Source organism: Ailuropoda melanoleuca, chromosome 11 (genome assembly GCF_002007445.2).
Source record: "Ailuropoda melanoleuca isolate Jingjing chromosome 11, ASM200744v2, whole genome shotgun sequence".
In the NCBI taxonomy this organism is placed as follows: Eukaryota; Metazoa; Chordata; class Mammalia; order Carnivora; family Ursidae; genus Ailuropoda; species Ailuropoda melanoleuca.
In genome coordinates this window covers 57281076-57302742 of record NC_048228.1, presented here as the reverse complement: position 1 = coordinate 57302742, position 21667 = coordinate 57281076, and the positions used below count along the sequence as shown (strand labels likewise).

Below are 21667 nucleotides of genomic sequence, written 5' to 3'. Positions count from 1 at the left end.
AAAATCATAAAATTAAAGAGGTCGATATGCTATCATCCTAAACTTGAAACTCAGAAATTTCAGTGTTCACTCATGATCAATTTTCTAGCTCTGTCCACTGAAAAGACTTTACCATCAGTGACAAAAAGTACTAGGGTTGTATCAAAAGGACTCCAGAACTTGATGAAGATCCCAATAAGACAAGAAGAAACAATTTAAGCATCAACGAGAATAACAATTACACTGGATCAAAACAAATCATATATGTTTAAATCCATGTTTATCATGATGTTCACATATATACACATGCCACACAAGTTCACTAGTCACTGTTGGGGGATGAAACTACTGATTTTGAAAAGGTGAAAAAAAAATCAAGTCTTTATCGTGCCTTTTATACATGTACAAACTACACTTTAGTGAATCTAAATATGGGATGAATGGAAAATTGTCTAAAATATTATTCCAGCTATTAAATCAAAAAGAAATGACAAAATTAGAATATCATTATCCCTGATGAAATAATGAATCTAGGCAATGATCATTAATAGTTAGTAATAATCACAAAAACAAGGCCAACAGATTATGATTTCCTCCTGATGAGAAAACATAAAATTATCTGTGAAGCAGTAGTGCCAAAACAATCGAATCTGAATTTGAATCTCTGCATAGAACTACCAGTTTACAGGAAATGCACGGGCAGAGGTATATGTAATAAATGATCTGGTTTCATTTACAAGTACATTGTAAGGGGGGAAAAATCAGGGAAGGGAAATCTATACATTGAAAGCAATCAAGTTCAGTATATGGACTCAACTTGGATGCTGATTAGAACAAAACAAAATTTTCATAAGACAACTGGGAAAATTTGAACTCTAGCTAGATATTTGACGATTGAGGTAGGCAGGCTGTAAGACAGCCCCGATAACTCCCAATTCCTGTTACTCAGGCATTCGTGTAATTCCCTTTCCTTACATTCATAAACTAGTGAATTGCTTTTAGCAAACAAGCGTAGATAATGGAATGTCACTTCTGAAATTAGGTTACAAAGGACTGTGATTGTTTTGCTAGTACATCCCTTTCTTGTCTTCTTGATAGCCTACGCTGATGAAGAAAACCACCATATCGTGAGCTGTCCTATGGAAAGGGTCTTATTTCAAGGAACTGAGGGGAACCTCCAACCAAGAGCAAGCAAGGAATTGAAGCGGGAATGTGAAGTGGAACAACCCTGCCATTGAATCCTGTGAATCACTGTGAAAGCAAGCTTGGGAAGCAGATTCTTTCCCTAGCCTGGAGATGACTGCAGCCCTGCCACTATCGTGATTGGAGCCTCATGAGAGATCCTCAGAGGAACCAGCTAAGTAAGTTGCACCCTTATAAGTGTTAAGTTGCTAAATTTTGGGGTAATGTGTTTCCGGTAATAGCTAACTAAGACAATGCTATTAAGGAATTGGCTACATTTTTAGATGTGAAAATGGTATTGTGGTTATGCTTTCGAAAGGCACCCTTATCATTTAGAGATATATACTAATATATTTAAGGATGATATATTAGGATGTCTGAGGGTTTTTTTTTTTTTTATTAGTTTCAGAGGTAGAATTTAGTGACTCATCAGTTGCAAATAACACCTAGTGCTCATTACATCAAGTGCCCTCCTTAATGCCCATCACCCAATTATCCCTACACCCCTCCCCCAACCCTCAGTTTGTTTCATAGAGTTCAGGGTCTCTTATGGTTTGCCTCCTTCTCAATTTTCACCTTATTTTTCCTTCCCTTCCCCTATGTGGATGTCTGAGTTTTATATCAAAATAATTTGGCGGTTGGGGAAGAGTGGGGAGTGGGAAAGAGAAAACATGGAACAAATTTGTCTATGAGCAGGTAATTGCAGCTGCATGATGGGTACATGGGTACATGTTAAAACTATTCTACTGTCATGTACTTTTGAAATTTTCTGTAATATTAAAAAGAGGAAAATACAGCATTTAAATAATTTTGCTACTAAATGAAGAAGCAGCAATAATTAGGCAAAAGTGTAAACAATATTACCACTAATGATGAGCAAAAAAAAAGTTCACAATAAACAATTATTTTAACCAAGGACATTTACTCACTTACCTTAATTCCTGCAAGAACAAGATTCTTTGCTATGAAGGAAAAAGAAAAAGGAATAGCTTAATTATCAGGAATGCATATTAGACAGTTTTGATGGAGCTTGGTCACATCTTTGACTGAATAATTTTAACTTTTTTTTACTACCTAAGAAATACAAGTTCCTTAGAAAATGCAGATGAACAAAAAGGAAATAGTTAAATTCTCTGTAATCATACCACGATGAGGTATAATACACTAATGTTTTAGTGTATTATTTCAGACAAGTTGTTATAAATACGTGTGTGTGCTCTGTCATAATGAATTAAAGATAGAGAAATGATCATTAATGGCTATTAACATCACAAAGAGAAGCAAGAGTCATTGGTTCCTTGTGGAAGAATGTAACAGTATTATGAAACAGTGTTGTCAAGGGGCTCCTAGGTGGCTTAGTTGGTTAAGTGTCTACCTTTGACTCAGGTAATGATCCCAGGGTCCTGGGATTGAACCTCAGGTCAGGCTCCCTGATCAGTGGCAAGTTGTCCCTCTGCCCCTCCCCCTTGCTTGTGCTTGCTCTTTCTCTCAAATAAATAAGTAAATCTTAAAAAAAACAAAAAAGAAAAAAAGAAAAAGAAAGAAAGGTTGGCAAAAGAACCAAAACTGAATCTTCTCAAGATTTTGGATTTAATTTCCTTTATAGGAAACAATATATACAAGGGAAAGAAATTAAATTAACTTATGTTGCTCAAAGTGTCATAAAATTATGAATAAAAATACTACTTACCAATTTCCAAACCCAGACCGCCCATACCACTTAAGAAAACATGGGACTTGGCCATCTTCTGCATTGCTGTGTCTCCAAGAACGTACCTCTGTCGACTATAGGTAAAACACAATGAAAAATTAATGACTTCACCAAAATTACATATCCTTTAAAGTTGTTTGCAAATGAATAGCCTAGCAACTAGATCCTGCCACAGACCTGTTTTGGATCACTTGCAGTGTTTAACATTCCTAAATTAATTGCCAAATATATGACATATTCTGAAAAAAACTGAAGCTCTGGCACCACCTTCTCTCACGGCAACAAACAGATGGAGTTGAGTAGGAGTTGTCCTGTTTAGATAGGGAGGACTATGTGCTCTAGACTTGCCACAGTTTCCATCCTGGTCCTTTCATGTATTACCTCAGGGGCCACTATAGGCATCTGAGTTTGTTATCTCCACTTTAAGCCTTTCACTATAAACAGGATTTCTGCAACAAAAAAACTGGTTCCCTTCTTGGAGTTCAGATGACTTATGGCAGTTCTGTAACATTATTTTATTTCTTTCTTTTTGTAAGTAGTATCTACGCCCAACATAGGGCTCAAACTCCCGACCTCAAGATCTAAAGTCACATGCTTTATCAACTGAGCCAGCCAGGTACCCCCAAACATTACTTTAAATATAAATGCTGATAAAGTATATAAGGGATCTTATTAAGCTATTCATACTAATAGCCACAAGGTAGCATCAGAACGGGAATTTCAAAAAATACATATTGGCGATTTTAAAAAGTCAGATACAATAACAAAGGCAAAAGAAAGTTAATTTGAAAGAACAGTGATAAACTTGATGCTGTACCAAGTTTTTAAAGATAATGGACATTCCAATGGATTCTTACAAGAATCACTGAAAGATGAATTAAGTACAAATAACTGAACCCTTTGGTTTACAAGGATCTTTTTTGGAATTCACAACATACATGCTGGTTTAATGTATGCTTGGTTAGTATAGAGATGTTTATTTAATTTCTGTATTTCGGCCATTTATATTCAATTTAAAAGCCTGAAAAGGGTTTTCTTGTCTAGTCAGAAGAAACTTCATAAACATAAGCTGTTATTTCTTTCCTTATTCCTTTATTTATTTATTTGATATATACACACACACATATATATATATATATAGAGAGAGAGAGAGAGAGAGAGAGAGAAAACAAGCAGCAGGAGTGGGAGAGGGAGAAGCAGGCTCCCCGGTTAGCAGGGAGCCCAATGTGGGGCTGGATCCCAGGACCCTGGGATCATGACCTGAGCCCAACGTAGATGCTTAACCAACTGAGCCACCCACGCGCCCCTCCTTCCTTATTCTTGCAAAATATAATAAAACCTAGACTTTTCTTTTTAAATCAGTATTTACCATTTCTGTTTCAGAGATCCAAGTTATCCATCTATTCAGCAAATATTTGCTGAACATCTACTATGGTACATGTGGAATTGTGTATTATATAGTCTTGCCATCCTTATTTGTGTAACCCTAAGCAATATATTTAAGTTTTGCCTGTTTTGGAACTTTATGTAAGTGGGATCATTTTGAATATTGTCTAATGTCATGCCTCTTTTGAATGATACTGTATTTATGAGATTTATTTATTATCAATGCATGTGGCTATTCATTAATTTTCAGTTGTTTTATTGTATTCTATTGTATTGTACTATTCTACTGTAATAACATACCATAATTTAACTATTCTATAGTTTTGTAGTATGACTTTTTGAAGTTTATTTTTTAAAATAATCTCTATACCCAATGGGGCGCTCAAACTTAAAACCCTGAGATCAAGAGTTGCATGGTCTTCCAACTGAGCCAGCCAGGCACCCCTGCTATTCTATAGTTTTGGACAGTTACTTATAGTGAGAATATGAGCATTCTTAGATATGTAGATATGTCTCATGATACACATGTGTACAGAGCAGTTTCTACAGATATATATGTGTGTGTGTATGTGTGTGTGTGTGTATATATATATATAGCATAAAATATCTAGGAGAGGAAATATAGGGATAATTTTATTAGATAATGCCAAACTGTTTTTCTGAAGTGTACCAAATAACTCCACTCCTGCAGTATATCAAAGTCCCTGTAGTTTCACATCCTTAATGTGTAGGAAAAAGTTAACAGTAGGTCTTGGTCATTAGCCTGCTTATAAGGATAGCCCTTGGCTGGTGTCTTCTATTTTCTTTTTTCCTGAAATAAAAACTTACAAGTTTTCAGGTTTTCTTTTCTAAAATACATATGTAAAACTTGAACTGATATTAAACAGCACCCCCAATTTTTTTTAAATTTTATTTTATTATATTATGTTAATCACCATACAGTACATCCCCAGATTCCGATGTAAAGTTTGATGCTTCATTAGTTGCGTATAACACCCAGTGCACCATGCAATACGTGCCCTCCTTACTACCCATCACCAGTCTATCCCATTCCCCCACCCCCTCCCCTCTGAAGTCTTCAGTTTGTTTCTCATAGTCCATAGTCTCTCATGTTTCATTCCCCCTTCTGATTACCCCCCTTTTCTTTATCCCTTTCTTCCCCTACCGATCCTCCTAGTTCTTATGTTCCATAGATGAGAGAAATCATATGATAATTGTCTTTCTCTGCTTGACTTATTTCACTTAGCATTATCTCCTCCAGTGCCGTCCATGTTGCAGCAAATGTTGAGAATTCGTTCTTTCTGATAGCTGAGTAATATTCCATTGTATATATGGACCACAGCTTCTTTAATCCAGTCATCTGTTGAAGGGCATCTCGGCTCCTTCCATGATTTGGCTATTGTGGACAATGCAGCTATGAACATTGGAGCACCCCAAATTTTGATACATTGTACTTCATTATTTTTTTCCATTTTTAATTATGATTCTTTTTTGACTTATGGGTTAAGCTTAAGTGTATTCTTAAACTTCTAATTTCATGGGGAATATTCTAGTTATCTTTTGTGTTAACTTCTAGCCTAAATGTGTTGTGATTAGATATTACAATCTATATGATTTCACTTTTTTAATATTTGAGAATTTGCAAATGTTGCAAATGTTCCATGTGCTCTTTAAAAGAATGTATTCAACAGTTGGTTAGATACAATATTCTTTACATATACAATTACATTAATTTTAATAACCATGTTGATGAATTCTATACCCATTCTGATTTTTTTGTCTGCTTGTTCTCTTGATTATTAAAAGCAACATTTAAACCCCTCCACCAACATAACAGTAAATTTGTCTATTCTTGTATGTCAGTACCTTAACAGTGCTGATACGTAATATCAGAATAACTCTGAGTGTTTATTATGCACCACACATTATTTTAGTGTTTTACTTGTATCAACTAATTTAATCCTCACAAAATTCTACAAGTTCTATTATTATTCCATTTTTACAGAAAGGAAAATTTGAGCACAGAGAAATTTATAAATAGTGGAAGTAAGACTCAATTCAGGCAGTCTGGACTTAGCATGCATGCTTTTTTTATTAAATGCATTTTTTAAGGTTTTATTTATTTGAGAGAGAGAGAGCGAGCGAGAGCACAAGCAGGGGAAGTGGGAGAGGGAGAAGCAGGCTCTCCCTGAGCAGGGAGCCTGATATGAGGCTCGATCCCAGGATGCTGGGGTTAAGACCTGAGCCGAAGGCAGCCACTGAACCGAGTGAGCCACCCATGTGCCCCAGCATCCATACTCTAAACCACTATGCTACAATGCATGTAGATTAAGCAAGTCAAATCATTCTAATAAGGTTTACTGGAGGAAATAAAAAAAAAAAATCAGTTCCCTAACCTAACTCTTCCCTACTCAGATTCCTATACACCAAAGCAAACACTCTCAATTCTTTTAGTTGTTTCTTCTAATATTTACCCCCTTTTTTCCCAGTAATATGTTTATACTTTTCTTGATTTTTCAGTTTTATATGTAACCTATTAACTTCCTAATAACCTGAATAATCTTTCTGAAATACAAATCTGGTCAAATCATTCCCCTGCTTTAAAAACTCCAATGGTTTCTTATTTCCTTTATGATAAAGCCTAGATTCTACTATTAGTCACAGGGCTGTTCATAAGCTAGTCTCTGCTTGTCTCTCTAGTCTCATCTTTTGTCATTCCTCCATCAAACTCCATTTTCCAGGTGGACTAAAGGTCTTCAGTTCCCCAAACGTGGTATGTTGTCTTTGGGCATTAGACATTTTTCTGGAGTATTTCTCTCCCTCAATATTTTCTGCCTGAGAAACTTCTACTCATCCTCCAGTCTCAGCTTTTACATTACTTTCCCCCTTGATATGTCCCCTGACACCTAAACTTACTCAAGACAGTGCCGGATCATCTTTTATGTGCATCCATGACATCCTACACTCAAGCTATTACAAGATTTATCACAATGTGTTTTTGTTATTTGTCTATTTTTCCTAGGAAACTGTAGATTCCTTAAAGCAGGACCTTTGCTTTATTTACTACTGTAGTCTCAGTGATTAACAGGGCCTGGCACATTATAGGCATATAAAAACAACTTGCTAAATTAATGAAATGAATTAGCACATAAGAACAAAAACAACATGTTTATGTTCTACATAGCAGAGGACTTGAATCCTTTTTTCCTATGTTCTGAGTCACAGGAACTACGTTAAGAAAATGTTTTTCATCTCAGACTTGTTCTCATGAATTAGTCTGAAGACTACTTAGGTAAATAATGAATAGCCATGACACAAACTGGGTTATGAATGACAAAGAACTTACAGACAAAAGGATAAAACAAAGATAGATGAATCAAAGTTTTCCAAAAAGTCATAAAATCTCAGACAGATTCTCAGCAGTCGCCTAAATTATCTACCTTTTCAATGTTTGGCCACCAAGGGAAAGAGTAATAATTAAGTACCTACTTTGTGCTAGGCAATGTCAGGTACTCTGAAATTGACACTTAAATCCTAAGAAGTTCATATTGTTAGTAAGTAGTAAAGATGGGATTTAAAGAGCCTAGAGTATAAACTCAAGTCCAGCATTGTTATATTACAGCTTACTCTACACTAAGTGGATACTCAAAATATTAGTGAGGTATCCAGTGGAAAGAAATTACCAGGGTTATCCACTCTACTTTTAGATTAGAGAGCCCTATTCATTAAAAATTCTCCCTTTCATCAAAGTATGATATCTCCCTACAGTTTTCACCCAATAGTCCTAATTTTACCTCCTTGGGGCCATAGGGAACTCGTCTAATCCCTCTTCGATGTGACAGCCCTCCAAACCTTTGAAGATGGTATTCAGGTTCTAGAGTCTTCTTTCTCCAGGCTAAACATCTTCAGTTCCTTAAACAATTCCAAACATGACATAATTTTGAGGCCCCCTCAACACTCTAATCACCTTCTTCTGGATGCACTTCAATTATCTTCGCCATGATAAATTTATTAAAATATCTTTCTCATGCCAGGCACTGGCACTGTGTGGGGACCATAAAAATAACAACCTCATATGGGGCATTATGAGGATTAAATTAAGTAAGATAAAATATATGAAATACTTAGCAGAATGCCTGTGACATGTTATCAAGAGAGAAAGATAAATAGTAAACTAATTCTTTATTAAGTACTATATACAAAAGTACCAGAAACTAAAGGAATCTGAAATACAGAAGAGGGAGCAATTATCTCTATTAGTGGAGATCATGGAAAGCTTCACAAATGAGCTTTATCCAAGCTGAATTCTGAAGAATTAATAGGAATTAAAAAATAATCAAAAAAGGAAAAGCACTGGAAAATCATGGAAAAGAATGGCATATAAGAGATACATAATAAATACATTAATACTCTTACTTCTGGCCATGGTGAAATAACAGGACCAGATTTATCCTCTGCCTGCCTGAAACAACTGAAAACTGGACAATATAAATAACAGATTTCAGACACAGAGAACAGGCATCTCAGGACAGTAATCTCAGAAAAGAAAAACAAATGAGGTGAGCTTTATGAATGCCCTAGCTACCGAGTTTCCAGGCTGCAGTGCAGGAAGGGGAACCTAAACAGAACTTGGTGGTCTCCCTGAATTGATGAGACAGGGCTGAAGAATTCAAGGCTAAAATTTGAAAGCAGAGAGATGCACACAGAGAGCACCAAAGATCTGTAGAGGGTTCTCCTTGAGTCTTTAGCTGAGAAAGATCAGCAAATGCATGTGAGGAAACAACCTCAAGCTGGAGCAAGAAACACCTGAGAAGGGCTTGTGAAACAATGATGGTTGTTTAAACAGGACCAGAAATAGCTTGTGTTCCTCTCCAGCCAAGTGGAAAATCTGGATAGAATACTCAGAGGAATATATCAATAATGGGCAAAAATTAGCCTCAGACCTAAGTCGCCTCTAATCTCGTCTAACAAAGCTTAAAAGCAAGCTTTGAAAAAAATAAAACTGTTTTCAAGTAATTTAACTGCGTCTCTCAACAAAGCTCAAGAATATTTAAAGGAACACAAAATGATGCAGCACCCAAAAAGGTAAAATTCACACTATGTGGCATATATTAAAAAATTACCAGGTATGCAAAGAAGTAGAGAAATACAATTCACAATGAATAGAAAAACTGACAACAGAACAGACTTAGGAATGACATAGATGATAGGCTTTATAGACAAATATGTTGAAATAATTATAAAATATAATCCATATGTTCAAAAAGGTAGAGGAAAGCATGAGCAGCAAGACCTCTAGAGATAAAAACCATAGTAAATAAGATGAAAATATATATTGGATGGAATTAATAGACTCAATTTTGCAGAAGTGAACTTGAAGATAACAGCAATAGAAACTTTCCAAAATGAAACACATAGATTGACTAAAAACCCAAAGAGCCCACAGCATAAATGAGTTGTGGAACAAGAATGAGAGTCCCTGAAAGAGACTGGAGAAAAAGAGAGATAAAAATATATTTAAAGATCTAATGACTACCATTTTTCCAGGAATACAATCAACTCACAGACCACCACAATGTGAACAAATCCAAGAATAAGAAATATGAAGGAAACTACACCAAGGCATATCATAATTGTTTAAACCATTACAAAGACATAATATTAAAAGCAATCAGGGAAAATAAGGCACATTATTTACAGAGGAAAGATGACAGTTGATTTTCTCCCAGGAAGCACTACAGATCAGAAATGGTGGCCCAACATTTTAAAAACACTGAAAGGAAAAAACTGTCAATGTGGAATTCTATACTCAATTTAAAAAAAGAAAGTAAAGAGTTTTTCAGACATACAAAAATTGAAAGAATTCATTGCTGACAGACCTTCACAATAAGAAATGTTACACTAAATCCTCAGGGAGGTGGAAAATGACACTAGATGGAAATCTTAACTTACACAAAGGAAAAGAGAATACCAGAAATGACAAATATAATAATAAATACAAAAACCCTTTCTTGTTATTTAAAAATCTCTTTTAAAGATAGCTGACTAAGCCCAAAACAATAATGAATTGCAAATTTGTAAAATATGTAGAAGTAAAATGTAAGATAACAATAAGTGAAATCCTGGGATAGGAGAAATGGAAGTATATTGTTGTAACGTCCCTATACCGTACAGAAAGTGATAGAATAGTATTTTAACATACACTGTAATATATTAAAGATATATGCTACATACCATGAAGTAATCAAAAAACAAAGCAAAAGTACAGTAATATGCCAACAAAGGAGATGAAATATCATAATAAAAAATGCTCAACTCTTAAAAAAAAACAGAAAAAATGGAAAACCAGTAAGAGGCCAGACAATTACAAAGCAAAATGGTATCAGTATTTCACATTAAATGTAAATGGTCTAACAACTCCAATTAAAAAACAAAGATTGGCAGATTGAATAAAAAGAAAAACCCAACTATATTCTATTTACAAGGAGCCAAATTTAAATACACAAATAAGATGAGTATACAAATAGGAATAAGTGAGTATAAAAAGATAAACCATGCTACCAATAACCAAGAGAAAACTGGAGTGGCTCTATTAACATTAGACAAATAGATTTCAGAACAAAGAAAACCACTAGGATAAAGAGGGCCATTTCAAAATGATAAAGGGTCAATACATCAATACATCAAGAGGACATAACAATTCTAAAAGTTTATGCACTAATGAAAGAGGTTCAAACTATACAAAGCAAAAACTGATAGAACTGAAATGAGAAATGTTCAAACACAAAATGAAAGACAACACCCCTTTCTCAATAATTGGTGTAAAGACTAGACAGAAAATCAATTATGATATAGAATACCTAAAAAACACTATCAAACAATTTGACATTGATAGGACAACCCAACAAACAACAGAACAGACATTCTTTTAAATGCATATAGAACAATGACAAGATAGACCATATTCTGTAGCAAAACACTAAAAAAAAAAAAACCCCAAAACAACGAAGTCATGCAAAGCTTATCCACTGATATCAAGGGAACTGAATTAGAGATTAACAACAGAAAGATCTCTGAAAAATCTCTCAATATTTGGAAGCCAAGTAATACACTTCTAAATAACATGAGTCAAAAAAAAAGTTACAAATTTTTCTGAACAGAATGAAAATGACATATCTGTGAGATACATATACTGCAGTGTTTAGAGGGACATTTTTAGCGTGAAATAGACATATTACTAAAGAATAAAGGTCTCAAAAATTGATTATCTCAACTTCCACTTTAAGAAACTAAAAAAAGAACATCACATCAGCAATAGAAAGGATAAAAACCATTATGATCATTTCGATAGATGCAGAAAAAGCATTTGACAAAGTACAACATCCATTCATGATTAAAACCCTCAACAAAGTGGTTTAGAGGGGAACATATCTCAACATAATAAAGACTTTATATGAAAAACCCACAATGAACATCATACTTGATGGGAAAAAACCAAGGGCTTTTCCCCTAAGGTCAGGAATAAGACAAAGATATTCACTCTCACTTTTATTCAAACACAGTACTAAAAGTACTAGCCACAGCAATCAGAGAACAAAACGAAATAAAAGGCATCCAAATTGGTAAGAATTGATAAGAAGTAAAACTTCCACTACTTGCAGATGATATGATACTATATATAGAAAACCATTAAGACTCCACCAAAAAACTAGAACTGATACATGAATTCAGTAAAGTTGCAGGATGCAAAAATCAACATACAGAAATCTGTTGCATTTCTATACACTAATAATCAAGCAGCAAAAAGAACTTAAGAAAAAAATCCCATTTACAACTGCACCAAGAATAATAAAATACCTAGGAATAAACTTAACCAAAGAAATGAAAGACCTGTAATGACAAGTATAAAACACTGATGAAATAAATTGAAATTAAAGACATTTCATGGTCATGGATTGAAAGAATATGGTTAAAATGTCTATACTACCAAAGCAATCTATAGATTTAGAATCCCTATCAAAATACTAACAGCATTTTCACAGGACTACAACAAACAATCCTAAAATTTGTATGGAACCACAAAAGACCCCCAAAAGCCAAAGCAATCTTGAAAAAGAAAAACAAAACTGGAGGTATCACAATTTCAGACATCAAGTTGTTATTACAAAGCTGTAGTAATCAAAACTGTATGGTAGTGGCACAAAAATTAAAACATAGATCAATGGAACACAACAGAAAACCCAGAAATGAACTCAACAATTACATGGTCTGTTGATGTTCAACAAAGGAGAAAAGAATATCCAATGGGAAAAAGACAGTCTTCAACAAATGGTGTTGGGAAAACTGGACAGCAACATGCAAAAGAATGAAACTGGACCACTTTCTTACACCAAACACAAAAATAAATTCAAAATGGATAAAAGATCTAAACGTGAGACCTGAAACCATAAAAATCCTAGAAGAGAGCACAGCAGTAATGTCTCTGACACTGGCCATAGGAACATTTTTCCAGATATGTCTCCTGAGGGAAGGGATAAAAAAGCAAACATAAACTATTGGAACTAAAACAAAATAAAAACCTTCTGCAGTGAAGGAAATAATCAACAAAACTAAAAAAGCAACCTACTCAGTGAGACAAGATATTTGCAAATGACACATCTGATAAAGGGTTAGTATACAAAATATATAAAGAACTCATACATAACACCCCCAAAACCCCAAATAATCCAATTTAAAAATGGGCAGAGGACATGAATAAACTTTACTCCAAAGACAACATACAGATGGTTAACAGACACATGAAAAGATGCTTAAAGTCACTCATCATTAGGGAAATGCAATATCAAAACTACAATGAGATATCATCTCACACCTCTCAGAACAGCTCTAATCAAAAAAAACACGAGAAACAACAAGTGTTCGTGAGGATGTGGAGAAAAAGGCACCCTCATGCACTGTTTGTAGGAATGCAAGCTGGTGTAACCACTGTGGAAAACAGTATGGAAGTTCCTCAGAAAGTTAAAAATAGAACTATTCTACTATCCACTAATCAAACTACTGGTTATTTAGCCATAAAATACAAAAACACTAACTCAAAGAAATACATACACCTCTGTTTCTTGCAGCATTATTTATAATAGCCAAATTATGGAAGTAGCCCAACTGTCCACTGATAGATGAATGGATAAAGAAAATGTGGTATATACATAAAATGGGATTATCATTCAGCCATGAAAAAGAATGAAATCATGTCATTTCCTACAACATGGATGGAGCCAGAGTATAAGGATAAGCATAGTAAGACAGAGAAGGGCAAATACTATATGATTTCACTCACGTGGAATTTAAGAAACAAATTCAAGAAAAAAAAAACAGATATAAAGAAACAGACTATGGGGAACAAACTGATGGTTACCGGACGGAGGGTGTGTGTGGGGGGGGTGAAACAGGTGATAGGGATTTAAGAGTATACTTTATCCTGATGAGCACTGAATAACGTATAGAATTGGTGAATCACTATACTGTACACCTGAAACTAATATAACACTGTGTACAGTTAACTGTACTGGAATTTAAATAAAAACTTAATTAAAAAAGAAATTAGAAAAACAAAGCAAATTGATATCAAAGTAAGCAGAAGAAAAATCCCAAAAAAGGAGAGAAATCACCAAGATACAAAACAGAAAAATAATACAGAACATCAAACTAAAAGCTGGAAAATCAAACTAAAAGCTGGTTCTTTGAGAATAAAATAAAATCAATAAACCTCTAGCTGGAATGATCAGAAAAAAGACAAATTATTAGTAATAGAAATGGTGAAGGAACATAATTCTGATTCTACAGACATTAAAAAGGGTATTCAGGGAAAATTACAAACAGTTTTACGCCACTAAATTCAACCACTAAGATACAAACATATTCTCCGAAAGAGACAAAATCTCAAAGCTCACTCAAAAAGAAAGGCAGTTAACTCTTAAACAATGTTGAAGTTAGGGGCACTAACCCTCCACAGTCAAAAATCTGTGCATAACTTCTGACTCTCAAAAACTTATCTAGTAATAGCCTACTGTTGACTGGAAGCTTCACCTGTAACAAAAACAGTCAATTAACATGTTTTGTAACTTCTGTGTATTATACACCATATTCTTATGATGAAGTAAGCTACAGAAAATATTAAGAAAAATCATAAGGAAAATACATTTACAGTACTGTACTGTATTTATTGATACTGTAAATTATATTTATAAAATGAATCATCTGTACCTACATCAATGTTGTCTTACATGATACAAAACACTGTAGATGTTAGATGTATTAACACCAGACATTAAAAAGATAACATGAAAAAGAATCCATATTTATTTATAAGTTTAATAATCCATGTATTTAAAAACAAAGCAGCAGCAATGGGATTGCTTTTGGTAGCCTAGCTTATATACTAATGAGTAAATCTTTACAAAATTTTTATGGCATATATTACTGTAGTCATACATCTAGACAGTACTGGAAACTGTTACATTTTCTAAAAAACCCACTTACTTGTAATGAGAAGCTGATAAGCAGTTTCTCCAATGATGAGAGAGAGGGGGTCATACTGTAGAATAATGCAATTCTTTGAAAGTAAAGATACGAAACAGTAAGATAACATGTTAATTTTGAATTACATATTCACCTTATGCCTATGTAAGGACAGGCTATCCACTTTTTATATGATGTTCTACACAATGAATACTTAGATGATGATGATGACACATAAATGTCTCATACAGTTCTTTCAGTACAGTTAGTTTTTCACACACACACAACAGATCGGTTTATTAACTGTGCAGCATGGTGATCATTTACTATTCATTAAGTGGAAGCTGATCATAAGGGTCTTCATTCTGATTGTCTTCACACTGAATAGGAGGAGGAGGAGGAGGAGGGGTGGTCCTGCTGCCCAGGGTAGCAAGGGTGGAAGAAGTGGAGGAGGGGAAAGGGTAAGCAAGACATACAAGCACATTCAGTGTAACTTTACGGAAATACATCATGATTTGTCTATTTTTTGCTTTTTCATTTCTCTAAATATATTTTTATATGGTACCAATCCTTCTCCCACAATATGCTTTAATTTCAGTGCCCTTATTACAGAAGGGTCCATGCCATAAAAGAAGTCAAAAGCAGTCTTGAATAATTAGAACTCTTCTGCTAGATTATCAAATGTCAATTTGTTTTCTGGCAGTGTTTCTTCTACATCTTCTTCCACATCACCTGGTACTGTTTTGGAAGTACTCATTTCCATCAAGTCATTTTCTGTTAATTCCTCTGGTATGGTGTCTATTAGCTCTTGAATTTCTCCAAAATCCATATCCTGAAACCCATCACCTGCCCCCCCCTTTTTTTTAACCATAGCTACAATCTCTTCCCTAATTTCCTTGATTCACTCTGTCATAAATCCTATGAAGTCTATACACTGTTTTCTCCTGTAGGAATTTACTGTTCTGGGCCTAAATGCTTTGCTGGCACTTTCTATAATAATGATTATCTTCAATGCTGTAATCCTTCCCAAGATGTTCTCTCTGCTGGGTTTCTATCCCATGGCATTAACAATCCTTTCAATAGAGTACCATGTGTAATGAGACTTAAAGGTCCTTATGACCCCCTGATCTAGAGGTTGAATTAGAGACGTATTTAGGGGGCAAGTAGACCACTTTGATGCCTTTCATACTGAACTCATAGGGTTCTGGGTGCCCAACAGCACCGTCCAATATCAAAAGAATTTTAACAGACAGTCCCTTACTGGCAAGGTACTTCCTAACTTCAGGGACAAAACATCAATGGAACCAATTCAGAATAAAGAGTTTTACTGTCCAGGCCTTCTTGCTGTACAACCAAAAGACTAGTGGTTGGTGTTTACTTTTTTCCTCTAAGGCTCAAGGGTGGAGGGGGGGCGGTTAGCAGCTTTATAGGTAAGGGCAGTGCTCATCATAAACAAAACTGCATTTGCATAAAATAGTTGAGTGAGCCTATCCTTTCCTGCCTTAAGTCTTGGTGCTTGTTTCTCTTCCTTACCAATAAATGTTCCTTGTGGCATTGTTTTTTTCCAGAACAGGACACTTTCATCTGCATTAAAAAACTGTTCAGGTAGATATTCTTTCTCCACAATGATTTTCTGAAAGCCATCTGGAACTCAACTGCTGCCTCTGGTTCAGCAAGTGCTTCTTCCTGTTATCTTGACATTTCTTAAGCCAAGTCCCTTTCTAAATTATCAAACCATCCTTTGCTGGCATTAAATTATCCAGCTTTAGATCCTTCACCTTCTTTTTGCTTTAAGTTGTCTTAAAATGACTTTGTTTTTTCTCAAATCATATTAGAGTGTATAAGCATGTTTTTCTTAGAGCAACTCTTATACCCACATAAAAGCTGCATTTTCAATACAAGATAAAAAGGAATTTTGCAAAAAGTACAAGGTTTTGTGCCTGCTGGTGGAGCAGCAGCTTCAGCTTCACAAACTTCCTTTTCTTCCTCCCTTCCTTTCTCTCTCTCAACAATGGTCCTTAATGCTACATTTAATTATCTTGAAATGGCAGGCAACCACAGCTACCGACTTCAATCTATGGTATGTATCAGTTAATTCAACTTTTTCTTGTAATGTCATGGCTTTTCTCTACTCCTAGGGAGCACTTCTAGCATCATTAGTGACACTGTATGGGACCCACTGTGTTATTCGAGGTTTACAGCATTCCACTAAACACAATGAAAAATATGTGAGAACTGTGAGGTCACTTTTTACTGAGATACACAATTTACTGAAGAGAGAAACTGCTCACACTAAGATGATTAGCATCACATGGTGTTTTAAGGGGATACTCGCCAACACTTGACCTTACCACAATGGCAACAGGAGGTGGCTACAAAATTATTACACTAGGATAGTATGCACTACAGTTAATTTTTATGTAGTTATGATTTTTTAAGTTTTTATTTTAATTCCCACCAGTTAACATACAGTGATATATCAGCTATGCAGTTACGACTTAGTACTGAACTTTTATGTTGGTTTACCTTTCTCTTGACTATAAATGGCACCATGTATATTCTGTGTTTGTTTGCATAAGTTTTGACAAAATTTTTAAATAATAGATTTGTGTGTATTTTATGGTAGTAAATGATAAAACAGAGAAGTCTCTACATATATTTTATACATTCATGACATACCTTTTTGTTAATTTTTAAGTATTTTTAGGCTGTGTGGTTTGCATTTTTTCAAATTGTTGCAAATTTTCAAAAAAATTTCTAATATACTTATTGAAAAAAATCCACATGAATCTGAGCTAAGGGTCAATTGTATATTACCTGAAAGTTACCATGTCTATTAGATGTTAAAAACTTTCCCACAAAGAAAACTCGAAACTCCATTGTTATTTCCACCAAAAATTTAAGGAAAAATAATACCAATTCTACACATACTTTCTAGAAATTTGAAGAAATACTCAGCTCATTCTATGAGATCAGCATTACCCTGGTATCAAAACACAAAATCACTGAATTAAAAAACACTCCACCAACAATATCCCTCACATACACAGATTCAAAAATTTTTTTTTCCTTTTTTTAATATAAGTTCAACTAATTAACATATAGAGTATTATTAGTTTCAGAGGTAGTGTTCAGTGATTTATCTGTCTTAGGTAACCAGAAGCAAAAATTCTTAACAGAATTTTTATACATAAACATAAAAGTACATCATGACCAAATTAGTTTTATCCTAGAATTGGAATGCAAGGGTTGTATAATAATCTAAGAGCCATCATTATAATTCACTACATTAAAAGACTAAAAGAAAATCCATATCATCACCTCAATGGATGAAGAAAAAGTGTTTGACAAACTTGATACCCATTTCTGACTTAAAAAAAAAACCCAAAACAAAACTCTATGCAAACTAGTAACAGAAGGAAATTTCCTCAGCCTAATAAAGGGAATCTATGAAAAGCCTACAGCTAACAACATACTCCACCATGGAAGAATGAATGTTTTCCAATGAAAATCAAGAACAAAGTGACGTTGTCCACCTTTTCCACTTCCACTTAACATTGTATTGGATGCTCCAACCAGTGTGATAAGACAAAGAAACAAAGGCATCTGGAATGGAAAGGAGGAAGTAAAACTTCTTTATTTTCAAACAACATGACTGTTAGAAAATCCTATGGAGTTTACAAAACAATTTACTAGAACTAGTGAGTAAGTTTAGCAAGCTTGTTGGATAAGTATAATTAATCAAAAATCAATTGAGCTTGAATTTAAGAATAATGAATAAATGGTAACTGAAATTTAAAAATGACCATTTGCAATAGTATAAAAATGCAAATTACTTAGGGATAAATTTGATAAAAGCTGTCTAAGATCTCCACACTGGTAATTATATAACACTACTAGGAGAGACTAAAGAAATAAATTGACAGACATACCATGTTTATTAATGGATCTTAAAATTCAATATTGTCAAAATGTCGATATTCCCAAAACTGAACATCACATTCAACACAAACTCAAACCAAATTCCAGTAGGATTTTTTTTTTTTAAAGAATCGACAAGCTGATGCTAAAATGTATGTGGAAATTCAAAGGACATAGAAGACCCAAAACAACTCTGCAAAAGAAGATCAAAGTTGGCGGAATTACACTCCCAGATTCCAAGATTTATAACAGGACTATGGTAAGCAAGGAGGTGTGATGTTGTAAAGTGAAACATACAGATCACTGAAAAAGAAAATACCAGAAATAAATAAACAGATATATACTCTTTTGAATTCTGCCAAAGACAGATACCCAGGGAATTCTAAGAGGATGGATAATCTTCAACTGGGGTGCTAAAACATTAGTGCTTTTTGGAAAAAAATAAATTCTGACCTTCACCTCACATTATATAAAAATTAACTTAAAATGGATCAAAAACTTAAGTTTAAGAGTTAATACTATGAAACTTCAAGAAGATAACATCAGAGAAAATCTTCGCGTCCTTGAGTCTTGCCAACATTTAAAAAATAGCACAAAAAACACATTAATTATGTCCGATCAGAATTAAAAATTTTGCTCTGCCAAAGACATTATGAAAAGTAAAAGACAAGCCACAAACTAGAAGAAAATATATGCAACCATATATGTAACAAAGGACATGATTTATATAGTATATAAAGAACCCATTAAGACAGACAAGCTAATAAAAAAAAGAGATGCTAAAGATTTATAGATATTTCCCTAAAGATAGGTAGCAAATAGGCTCATGAAAAGATGCCCGTGATCATTAGTCATTATGGAAATACAAATTAAAACCACAATGTACTACTACTATACACGTACTAGAAAGCCTAAAATTAAAAAAGATCTGACCATTTCAGGGGGTGAGTAAATATGTGGGGTAACTCAAACTCTCATACGCAACTGGTAGAAATGTAAAATGGTACAAATGCTTTGGAAAATAGCTTGGCATTTCTTAAAAAGTTAAAAATACATTTACATACCTCCCAGACATTTACTTCTAGGTACTTATCAATGAGTGAATGAAAACATATATTGACCCTAAAACTCCTATATAAATTCTCATAGCAGCCTTATTTGTGATAATGCAAACCTGGAAACAACCCAAATGCTTATCAACAGTTAAGGGAAGGAAAAGTAAGAAAAACTGAGAGGGAAGCAAACCATAAGAGACTCCTAACTATAGGGAACAAACTAAGGATTGCTGGAGGGGAGGTGGGTAGGGGGATGGGGCAACTGGGTGATGGGCATTAAGGAGGGCACCTGAAATAATGAGCATTGGGTGTTGTATGCAACTCATGAATCACTGAATTCCACCTCTGAAACTAATAATACAGTCTGTTACTTAAATTGAATTTAATTAAAAAAAATTTTTTTTTTTTTAAAGAATTTATTTATTTGACAGAGATAGAGACAGCCAGCGAGAGAGGGAACACTAGCAGGGGGAGTGGGAGAGGAAGAAGCAGGCTCATAGCAGAGGAGCCTGATGTGGGGCTCGATCCCATAACGCCGGGATCACGCCCTGAGCCGAAGGCAGACGCTTAACCGCTGTGCCACCCAGGCGCCCCTAAATTAAAAATTTTTTAAAAAATGGTTAAATAAAATGTAGTATATCCATATGCTAGAATACAACTCAGCAATAAAAAGGAACTACTGGTAAAACAATATAGACAAATTTCAAAATTATTATGCTTAGTGAAAGAAACCAGACCCTCTCCCCCCAAAAATGTACATAAAGTACAATTTCATTTATATAAAATTCTAGAAAATACAAAGTATTCTATAGTGACAAAAAGCTGATCAGTAGTTGCCTGGGGAAATGGTGGATGGAGAGAGAAAGGAGGAGGGATTACAAAGGGGCACAAAGAAAATGTTCGGGTGTGATGGATATATTCATTATCTGTATTTCAATGGTGATTTCATTAATATGTACATTATGTCAAACGCATCAAATTGTATACCTTAAATATGTACTTTTATTATACATCAGTTACACCTCAAAAACAGTGAAAAAAACATATATTTATGTTGGAAGACACTCTTCGTGGACCGTTCACACTCCTACATGTCTCTCTAGATATGTCTAACAGGCAAGTTCCTGACTGTTCTTTATTGGGCCTTCTCTTAGAGTCGTGTTTGCAGCACATAAAATTGAGGGATGAGGTGAGTCTTTCTCCAAGACAAAGAGCAGGCTTGCTTACTGTTTGACATAAAATGGTGGGTCCCCCAAATGCAGTGTATTTCAGCTGTGATGTAAACTCATTGCATACAAAGAATCCATCTGGGCCCATGGCACTGCCCCTATGGGACTTGGGGGCAAGGGGAACCAANAGGATGGAGAGAGAAAGGAGGAGGGATTACAAAGGGGCACAAAGAAAATGTTCGGGTGTGATGGATATATTCATTATCTGTATTTCAATGGTGATTTCATTAATATGTACATTATGTCAAACGCATCAAATTGTATACCTTAAATATGTACTTTTATTATACATCAGTTACACCTCAAAAACAGTGAAAAAAACATATATTTATGTTGGAAGACACTCTTCGTGGACCGTTCACACTCCTACATGTCTCTCTAGATAATGTCTAACAGGCAAGTTCCTGACTGTTCTTTATTGGGCCTTCTCTTAGAGTCGTGTTTGCAGCACATAAAATTGAGGGATGAGGTGAGTCTTTCTCCAAGACAAAGAGCAGGCTTGCTTACTGTTTGACATAAAATGGTGGGTCCCCCAAATGCAGTGTATTTCAGCTGTGATGTAAACTCATTGCATACAAAGAATCCATCTGGGCCCATGGCACTGCCCCTATGGGACTTGGGGGCAAGGGGAACCAACACCACCCTGATGGGCATGCTAATTGCTGTATCATAAGTAATGAAATCCT

The 21667-nt window shown here is 34.7% G+C and overlaps 1 protein-coding gene across 1 annotated transcript in view; it reads right to left on the bottom strand.

Moving 5' to 3' along the window:
- Nucleotides 1-21667, bottom strand: part of UBA6 (ubiquitin like modifier activating enzyme 6) — an 88605-nt gene that overhangs the window by 60200 nt on the left and 6738 nt on the right. Inside the window, exons 3-4 of the mRNA XM_002926718.4 lie at nt 2852-2946; nt 2095-2123 (exon numbers count right to left, since the gene is read on the bottom strand). Coding sequence (XP_002926764.3) covers nt 2095-2123; nt 2852-2946 — 124 coding nt within the window. The remainder of the gene's footprint in view (nt 1-2094; nt 2124-2851; nt 2947-21667) is intronic.